The 10,101-nt window shown below is 40.3% G+C and overlaps 1 protein-coding gene across 1 annotated transcript in view; it reads right to left on the bottom strand.

Annotated features, from left to right (window-relative positions):
• Positions 1-252: 252 nt before the first annotated feature.
• The window catches only part of LOC146140072 (neurexin-1-like), a 46,251-nt gene continuing 36,402 nt past the window's right edge, over positions 253-10,101 (bottom strand). The window contains exons 20-27 of the mRNA XM_083392371.1: positions 9,456-9,473; positions 8,174-8,358; positions 6,557-6,728; positions 5,485-5,571; positions 4,607-4,792; positions 4,062-4,210; positions 3,604-3,655; positions 253-1,494 (exon numbers count right to left, since the gene is read on the bottom strand). Of these exons, the coding sequence (XP_083248497.1) occupies positions 773-1,494; positions 3,604-3,655; positions 4,062-4,210; positions 4,607-4,792; positions 5,485-5,571; positions 6,557-6,728; positions 8,174-8,358; positions 9,456-9,473 (1,571 nt within the window). The 3' untranslated portion in view covers positions 253-772. The remainder of the gene's footprint in view (positions 1,495-3,603; positions 3,656-4,061; positions 4,211-4,606; positions 4,793-5,484; positions 5,572-6,556; positions 6,729-8,173; positions 8,359-9,455; positions 9,474-10,101) is intronic.

The raw sequence follows: 10,101 nt of genomic DNA, 5'->3' as shown, positions 1-10,101 counted from the left end.
CAAGTGAAGAACGCCTCAAAAATACATATTACGTACAGTGTGTAATAGTTCTCTATCACAACGCAAATAATACAGAAAATTGGCTTTTTATTGCAATCCCCTTAAGGTAAGACGCCTCCGTAATGTTTATTCTATGCTATTGGAGTAACAACAGTCGAGTTAAAACTTTTATCATACAAATGCGACGTTGGTGGTTAAATTCTTGACATTCTTTGCGGACACATGATTATAAATTTTATTCTTTACTTAACAAATTAACTTTACTTAATCACAGAACTGACTTAATTGAATTATGTACAAAGTGTATTTAACCTGACTGTTTTGTTAATGAAGTCCTTATATTAGTTATCGTTTTCGCGAAAATAGCTCGCCTTGCGAATATACCCATACTTCATGAGCTTGAAACGAAAACGAACGCTACAGAACAAACATAAAAGTGCGCGTAACGTATAGAAGTGTTCGGTCGCTTAGCACCGTTAACTAATCAAATAATAAATACGAACGAAACAATGCAGGAGAGAAATAAAGGAACTCAAAACCATTCACGTCAACGCATTTATACGTTCGAGAAACCAGCGAAAAAAAAAGACAAGAAACTTGCGCGCACCAACATGAACAACCAGGGTTGAAAAGCAGCCGGCCAGAAACATACACTACTGTAAGTAAGCAAGGCAAAACAGTGGAATCGATCGCGCGACCCGTTCACCTAACCTGGCGGATTGATTTGTCGCTTATAGCTTGCCGCTAGCGGTACCCAAGAAGCTACGTCGTGTCATACGTAATATTCCTTGTCTTTGTCAGTTTTTTGCGTTTTAGGGTCGCGCTTCATGGAGCCATTTTTGGTCTGGACAACCTTTTTGCCTTTGATGGGGTTGGCGCCGTATTGACGCTCACGCTCGTCCACGTTGTACGTCACAGAGTCACGATACTTGAAGCGATAAATCATGTAAAAGAGAAGAAGCACGCAGCAGGCAGCAGCGGCCGCTATTCCTGCTATCATCACCGTCGTAAGACTACCAGCGTCACTGATCATCACTGATCCGGTGACATTGGAGCCGGCGTAACCGGTGACGTTACTGGGTGTAGAGGAAGTGTTACTGACGTTGATCATGTTGCCTCGTCGTGGGTTATGGGGGTTGGGCATCGGCTGGCCGCCACCGGCGTTCGAGTTCCCTTCAGGCGCGGTAACATCGCTCTTCGGATCTGTGACATCACGCACGATGACGTCGGTTAGCAAAGAGCGGGTAAAGGTTGTGTTGGTGTCAGAAGTTATAGTGGAAGTGGGAGTGCGGGTGTTGGCTGACCGTGTTGGCGTCATGGGTGGAATCGGCGGGGGCGGCGAAGAATAACCAATGTCGGTAGACGGTTCCAGGCGGTTTAAACTAGTTGGCGCCGAATCCCGGAGCGTTACGCCAGACGCTAAGTCGCGCCAATCTGCCACAGCGGTCGTGGTGGAAAAGGTTGATGTAGGCTGGGCGGGGTCAGTATGTGCACCTGGTGAGGTGTGGGTAGGGGTGGGAAAAGGCAAAACAATACGTGGGTTACTCGCATGCGATGGTGGAGTGCTCGATTCTGCCTCTTTGCTAACCGTGCTTTTTAATCCTAGTGTGTGGAACATGCTTTTTGTGGGACTGTGTGTGATAAGTGAGTGGGCGAAGTCAACTGCGCTGGTCTGTTTGGTTGTATCAACGTAAGGAGGGGTGACCACAAAAGGGGGTGCAACAGGGGGGTTGATCAGTGTCGGGGTAGCGGAATGTTCTTCTAAACGCGGATTCGATTTCAGGAGATTAAGATTTTTCGAGGACCGGGTCACGGGTAAGGTTGTCAGTGAACGAACATCACCGGATTGATAATCTACAACGTTACGAGATGATTGGCTTGGCGCGATGGGGTCATATACAGATCCAACTTCGGGATCGTAAGTTTCTTCATTAGTGAAAAACTTTAGAGCGTCATCCAGGCTTATATCAGAAGTGAAAGAGGCGGATTTGGAGGAGTTATCTTTCTTTTCATTAGGATCATTTAAGACTTCTGGACTCGTGAAAATGTCGAGGATTTCACTTAGGCTTGGCATGTCGTAGAATAGTTTCTCCTGCCTCTCATTTCCTTCTATGACCACCGGCGCGGAAGTAACCTTCTCTGTGCCGCGTGGACTTTTATTGATGACGTCAGCATCCGCGTCACGTACACTGCTCTTTGTTGTCGAAAGTGTGGGCAATTGCGTCGTGTAAAAGCCGGCAATCATGAGAAGCGACTCGAGGCCTTCCCCGTTCTGATCTCCCCCCTGACCCCGTTGTTGGGAATTGTCGGCGCTCGCGTGCAAAGATGTGGTTTGTGTGACGTCACTTAGTGTTTGGGATTCGCCAATTTGGGCGAAAAATCCGGATCCGGAACCTGTCGAGATAAAAAAACGTGATTTAGTTCGTGAAAAACATCCCATAAACAATTGCGTTTCTGCAACGTTCCCAGTGTTTGGATCGTATGTGGAAAATTAGTAAACAGTTGCTATGGTTTAATTATTATCTATACGGCTGTACAACTGAATTTTGGAAACAAAATTACAAACAAAAAATAACATAGTACATCTAATGCTACACAAGTACTTACGTGTTATTATTGTATTTCCCCACGACAGTTAGCGTGTAACATCAAAATAAAGGTGTTAGTATTTTATTAAATGTGATTGCTATTTTAAACGTGTAAAATGTTTACTCTATTCTGTTAAATTTTGTGTGAGCAGCCAATGTAGTATACATGATCGTTCACCCAAACTCGTTTTTTCCACAGCATTATAAAACAATTACACGTGTTCGACCAAGGTTAAAATGCATACAGGTTAAGCAACAGGTTATTTGCATAATTCTTGAAAAAAGGCGCATGTGGGGGAAGCAAGAAGATCATGTGCTTTGTAAAAATGCGACGAAAGTCAAAACCGGAATAATGCGCTTAACAGTGTTTGCTGACATGTATGGCGAACCATTGTTACAATCGTACAAATTGATTTCGGCGCCTTTGTAAGAGTAGGCTGTATTTCGAAATACGGTTTCAAATGTCGATGGTTGTTTATGGTATTGGTTGTGATGGTGGTGGTTTGTGAAGGTTTTTTGGTAATTTGTGGAATGGGTGTCGGAGGGAGGACGAAAAAAGAGTGTATTGCACAGTTAGCCAAGCGACATAGCTGAAAACATGCAGCTACTCAATCAAATTGTTTATCGTTACTTAAGGTAAACAGCGTGTTTGCCAGTCAGTGAATTGTTGACATTTTTCACCAAAAGATCACAAGCCAGCTGCATACGTAATCGAAATATTCACAAAATATGTTCACAGTGTCGTTAAAATTTGCCACCCGTTGGTCGTTTTTCTGTGAGCGTTGAATAACAATAACTAATATAAAAAGGTTTTTTACTTTAAGGCGTTTTAACAAGTTGCCAAAACAATTAAACCAAATGTTGATTTCAAACTTTATGAACATGAATCTTTCAATATAAAACAAACTTTTTAAACGGTAAAAATTATTCAGTGATAAGTTGGAGAGTGAACATCACCGCTGTCTGACAAACACACTGATATAAAAACTAGTGAAATTAGTTCGTTTATTCTTACCTGATGAGTTTGGGCACAGGTCTTCGTCGTCACAGTCGTAGGAATTCGATCCCTTTAAGTTAAAAAGTATTGACATTTATTTAGCGTTCTGAGCAAACTATGCAAACAGCGCGCATCTTGAGCGGTCAAACTTAACAAATATAAATTATCTATATCCCTTCACCTTAACGAGAAACGTAATTTACACCGAGGTGGATATTTGGGCCCGTGTCCATCACCGGTAGATTTCCAGTGAAATGCATATTTATAGATCAACATATAAAGTGCGAAAAGCTAAAATGTTCCTAAACTTCTACTTGCTTGATTGGAAAGAAACGAAGTGGATAGTTACTATTTATACATTCAAAGAACATGAACTTTATCGCCGCTTAGCAAAACAAGTATGACCCTGAATCTTTTTAAAAGGTCGCAGTGGACTAATTAAGAAGCCTTGGAATAGTGTAATAAACCATTCGTACGTTGGGGACGTTTTCAGACGACTTTGTGGTCGAAAAAATGGTCAGCGTTGCCATCGTGGTAGTCGGCTGGTTTATCGTTGGAGAGGTGGGAAGCAAATCGGGCCCACCGATCCGCGTCACGTCGCCAAGAAAGCGAACCTGATCGTCACCTGAACAAATCGAAATAAAACACGTTACCAGGCTACATATGACTACGGTTGCGAGAAGATCGGTGTCTCTATACCAGCGGTTCTTAAACTGGAGTCCACGAACCCCTTAAGGACCAGTTGTTGGGGGCTCATGAATGCCTGATTCAAATCTTGGTGTATATAATTTCAAACTTTGGTGTTTAATAGAGAAAAATGCCAGTATTCGCGTTAAAAGTATAGTTTAAAAACCCCTCTTCGATAGGCAGAGAACGATTAACTATTCTTACCAATCGTTGAAGCGCAATGAACTTTTCCCAGGGTAAAACTTTGTTTTAAACATTTGTCATAAACGAATTCTATCAAGATGTTTTTACTTCCAAAGTAAAAATAAAACTAAAACATTTGAAAACCACGTACGTTGCGCTGCGAGCTGAAACACCCTGACGTCATTAAAAAATAGGCCGGTCATCTGACCGCGGAAGGGCCGATCTATGGCCACGGTCCGGGTGTCCCGCGATTGGTCAAGAGTGGACAAGACGTCTTCACCGAGCAAGCCTCCGATCTGGATCGTCGACTGTGAGTTGAAAACCGAGGTTTGTTGCTCTAAATTGCACAAAGAATAAGTTAGTCTCTTGGCGGTGCGCAACGTTCGAATACTGTTAAATCGACAGCGGTTTAATTCAGGGTTTCTCTAACTGTATCAGTAGACTGCAGAAAAAGCACTCAGGTGATCGGTAAATCATACTTTTCATAAATCTTTATAAACTTGTGAAAATCGTACATAAAATACGTCCACACCGATTTTTATTAATTTTAGTGAAGAGTTATGAAAGCTTTAATCCGACTTGGTTTTACTGTTTTAGAGAATTTACAACAATTTATGGATTAGGTTAATCATACACAGGATTTTACTTGAATATTAGGATTATCAAGCATGGGTTCAATCGTAATTTTGCAGTACTTAACAATACGATATGTTTGTTTATTTTTTCAGAAAGGCAATGTAGTTTTGGCAAGGTTGAAAACGAGCTGCTTTCGAACACAGACGTGTGTAATCACGCAATTCAGATGGTTTACGGAGGAAATATTCGCTGTACAAAGCAGCAATTGTTGTCTTGACCAAACAAAAACTAGGGTTCATGCACAAAGCGTAATACGTTAATGTAAATAAACAGGGTTAGTAGCATTTAAATACAGAAACATAGACAGACAGCACGACCGTATATACAAAGTATAGTGTTTAACATGTTAGGAAGCATATTAAGAATGTACACGACACCGAGTTTTGTTAGTACCTTTGCGTTGCAACCACTTATCAATGGTGGGACGGGCAGGGGAAGCTATCGAGGGTATCACGCGAGCAAAGCGGGAACGTGCATCCCCTACAACAAGAAACGTATATAAAAGAAGGAACCGTGGGGAGAGCAAATTTGTTATTGGGTTTTGGAGACAAGCTCCATAGGAGCAAGATGAAATTGAATTTACACAAGAGTTTATGTCGTCTGAGTCATTTTTTTAATTTGGAAAATATAATTGTTCACTAATTAGACTTAACATTATTAATGACTGTTCGCGTTTATCAGGGGACCTGAGACTTGTGGTTGACAATGGATTTCGGGTGTTTTAAGTTGTTAATAAAGCGTTAACATAATTGGCGGGGCTTTTGTATTGCAAACGTAGGATCATGATATGATTAAAAAAAATGATCATGTGCCGCTCTACATTTCGTGTTTTAAACGGTAAACAATTTAACCAAATTTGTCCGGTGAGTCTTTTCTATTGTGGAATTATTTTGGCCACCTTCCCGCCAGCACACCAAGACCGGTTGTTACGACGTTTATGTTACTGCGTTCCTGCTATGCCATTCGGTTAGGATGAAATCGTTAGTATTCACGTGCATCGAGAGAAACAGGCCACACATCGTTTTACAGAGCGGTGATGGTTGTTGGTTAAGGTTAACGGGATAAACAGCTAAAATGATGGTTATGTTACTGCTGCTATTGAAAACGATGAACGTTAAGTAAAATGCACATGCAAATTGTACAACTATCGGTCAGAATGCAAGGTTTTTATTCATATTCTTTTTAGGCAGTATAATCAAAGGTGAAAATAGAAACCAATAATAACTTTTTACCAAATTGTAGCACACTAACGTTGTTAATTATAATATTTCCAAAAACTTGGATTTTAAAAATCGTCAACAACCATTTGTTTTCTAGTAAATTAGTTTTACAACAATAGAAAAACACGTATATTTCAAATCTTCAAAAAAATCAAACCGTCGATTTTACTTTTTCTGTTTATTTAAATACTCGACGTTACACAAACGTAACTATTTGTATCATCAACATCACGTGACCAACTTACCGGGCGGGGCGACGCTTCTGACCGGCCAATTGTCGACACGCATGGTGGCGTTCAGCCACTGGCGGCGCACCTGCACAGTGTGGTAGCTTCCGTCCGAAACGGACATTCCTTCTCTCAGCACCACGTCGCTCGCTCCACCAACGTTAAAACGAAGAATGAGCTTGCCGTTTTCCTTGTGAAAGGAACAAAAAAAGGTTTGTCAGTGCAACAAGGTTCACAGCTAGTAGAAGGGAGCATATTGACTTCGGGTTTCTGCCAAACGTTTAAGACAAAGCGATTCCACTAACATCCCGAAGCCATTAAAACCCATTAGCAAGTGAAAGGCCAATTGTCTCACGTCAGTTGCTGCAGTGTTTCTACGAATCCAACTAATCAATCGAGTGTTAAAAATAAAACTGTTTTATGCATCCGCTTATTTTTATCGGTTTCAAGCAACTTATAACAATATGTTAAAAACTTGACGCGAAAAAGGCCTCAAAAATGGGTTTTATTATATTTTGCAGACATTTTAGAAAATATCTCCGAATTCTAAGCATGTTTTACATGATATTAAAATTAAAGTAAAATATTGTAAAAAAACTATGATAAATATTCAATGCTTAGGCATTACAATGATTTTACGATATAATCGCAAACCGAGGCCGCCGTAGAACGTTTTAAAACGATTAGGGACCGAAAAACAAAACTCTTTCAACAATCAAGCTTCGACAAAAAGACAGGTCGAAAATCCCACACTGCCAGAAGAGCTGGTCATGTTAGTTTGAACGAACGTACAATGATTTACATGGCCATCAAAAAACCAATCGACATTCTTTTGTTAACAAAAGGAAAAAATGCAGGCACAAACTGAGGTTATCTCCAGATGTACAAAAACTTGCTTGAGTTATGGATATTCAAATGAAGGATGTTAACATTTCAGTCGAACTTTAAGGCAACACGTTCAAAATGAAAACCATAGGCAAGTACCGACACACACGGGGGAAACGACAAGATGTAATCCATAACGGTTCGAGTTAGAGAAGTAAAACCCATGCACTCGGCATTGTGACGCTTGCACAACTGGTGACGACAGCCAGAACACACACAGCCACGCCGCAGCAGAAGCAAGCCAACACGCCAGGGCGCGCCTCTCACTATGGCAAGTCGAAGGAAGTCCTTTGGCCGGCGCATAGCCGACTCGACCTCAACCAGCAGAGAGTTCCGAGCCCTGGTGGCAAAACCAAGAGTCAGCACGTCTGAGCGAACGCTGCGCAACGGCGATGGAAATCGAAACACCATAACTCCGCGGTCGAAGCGGTAGGTAGTCTTTGAGGAGAGTTCTGACGGTTGGCGGCCGCGGTTTGCGAGCAAATTATGAAAATAAAATATAAATAGGATGTGGTAAGTAAAGGTTGAAATTCGTCGGGCGCGATTCGTAGTTCTGGGGATGCTGTTTAGTTGGCGGAACAAAAACGCCTGCTCAAATTTCGAAGCAGTTTTTAAAAACGCATGAAATGCACGCCTGGGCAGTTCGTTTCGAATGGTTACCACGGTGTGTAAAGTGAGGGTATTTGCTCACGTCAACCTACTAACAGCTGAGAGCTATGAATCGCGCGCTTGACTTTTAAGCGGACTCACGATGGCCAAGAGCAGAAAGTCCTGTGCGGGGGCCTCGGTGTACCCGGTCACTTTCAGGATGACGCAATCTCGTAGTGACGTCGAAAAGCCGAGGGCCAAGCGGTCCGAGCGCGTGCTCGGGTACGTATTGGGCCATTTGTAAAGCATAAGGCCGGCGCCAGGCCCAAACTTGTAGCTATTACCTCCTGTAAATTCAACAGTGGTAAGGGACTCGGTCAGAACGGCATTAGTGTGCAGTGGGTGACATATAAGGATGGATATTTTAAATGATTTTTCTAAGGTTTTACAGCCTTGTCAACCCGAACCAAAATTGTAGTCAACATTCGGCTCACGAATTACATTTGAATGAAAACACTAGAATTTTATTTTTGTTATCTAAGTAAGATAAAAGGAGTCAATTTTAAACTTAGTAAACAACTATGGTAGCATGCGTTAACAGTGGTTTGGATAGTGGCAGCAAGTTATAGCTTATTGAACAGTCATACTAGCTAGGCCATTTAGTTTTCCAAATTTTCCACACACGATTTTTAATAATATTTCTGAAAATAAAAAATGTAAAATCCTCATATAGGTCATCATGCAAATCATGCGGACATAATACACCATGCATTCAGTTTGCGTAAACCTATCGATAAATGTATTATACAGAAACTTTTGCAGCTCACTAAAACAACAGGGTGTAAACCTGTTTTTTAATTAAAAAAAATGTTTTGTTAACATCTGTTTGTGTGGTTTGGCTGAGGAATTTTGATGATACAATCGTAATACAATTAACATTTTTTGCATTTCTCTACATTTTATCCCTTTTTCAGTAATACCTTTCAGAAATAAAACAAACACTACAGTACACATTGTGCAAATCAAAATAGTACGCCAAACAACATATATTCAATGTTGCCTGGGAAGAATTGAAAGCAGTGAATAAAACTAACGTTCAGAAAACAATTTTTGGATAACTTCGCATTCGCTGTAAAGCAAATGCTAAACGAAAAAAAAAACTTTTTCATTTGTTAGAGACTGCGAGCGTGGTGAAACATTCGCGGTGCATAGCACAAAATATATAAAACTACGTGCTTCGCATCTCGAGTTGTGCGAAAGTCAACGAGAAGGCTTTATGTAACTATAATATATAAAAATATGCTTGTTTAAAATTAACGTTGTAGTGAATTTTGCATGCTTTTAGTCCGTCGTCCGAGCGCTGCGCTCAGAGCAGTATCTCACAGCACTCAGCTTGGAAACTACATTATGGTTACTTTGGGAGCAAAACAGCACTCTTGCTTACCGGGCAGTTTACTGACGTCTAAATGGAAAGAAACAATAAAATATAATTTATTCGTTTAAGTTATTTTCCTTCTGAGAGTTTTGTTCTTGGATGAACTAACGTCTAAAATTGGCTTGCTCTAATACCTCGTTATAATTTAAAGAATATGAGATGTACACCTTTTATATAATACAACGTGCAGGCAGATTTTTTTAAGATAAAAAAAAAATTAAACATCAAAGTAATATATTGATAAAGGTTTCGTATTATAATTCATGCGCATTCGTATTTTGAAAAACCATCATACATTTATATAATGGTATGTCATGGCAAAGTCATACATCGAGTACATCACACGTTTCACCAAATTATTCGTCTAATGAGCAAAATCAATAAAAATTTAACACAAACTTGCGTTACTTATTTATCATCAACCAATCTGAATGGTGTTTTAATTAAATATCGATTTCAAGTTACAAATTTAGCAGCTGTGATTTCCGTGATAGGCGATTGCTTAAACGTTGACAAGAAAAACTGTTGGAAATATTAGCAAGGGTGTTGATTTGGTAAATAAAATGCACCCTCTTTACATTTTAAACAGATTAACATTATTATCAGTTTCTGAAAAGGAATAATATTTTACCTATAACCATATAGTTCCAAACAT

This window comes from Ascidiella aspersa, chromosome 6, assembly GCF_963924565.1.
Source record: "Ascidiella aspersa chromosome 6, kaAscAspe10.2, whole genome shotgun sequence".
Lineage (NCBI taxonomy): Eukaryota > Metazoa > Chordata > Ascidiacea > Phlebobranchia > Ascidiidae > Ascidiella > Ascidiella aspersa.
The sequence above is the reverse complement of the archived record's forward strand: the minus strand, read 5'-3'. Positions and strand labels throughout refer to the sequence as shown.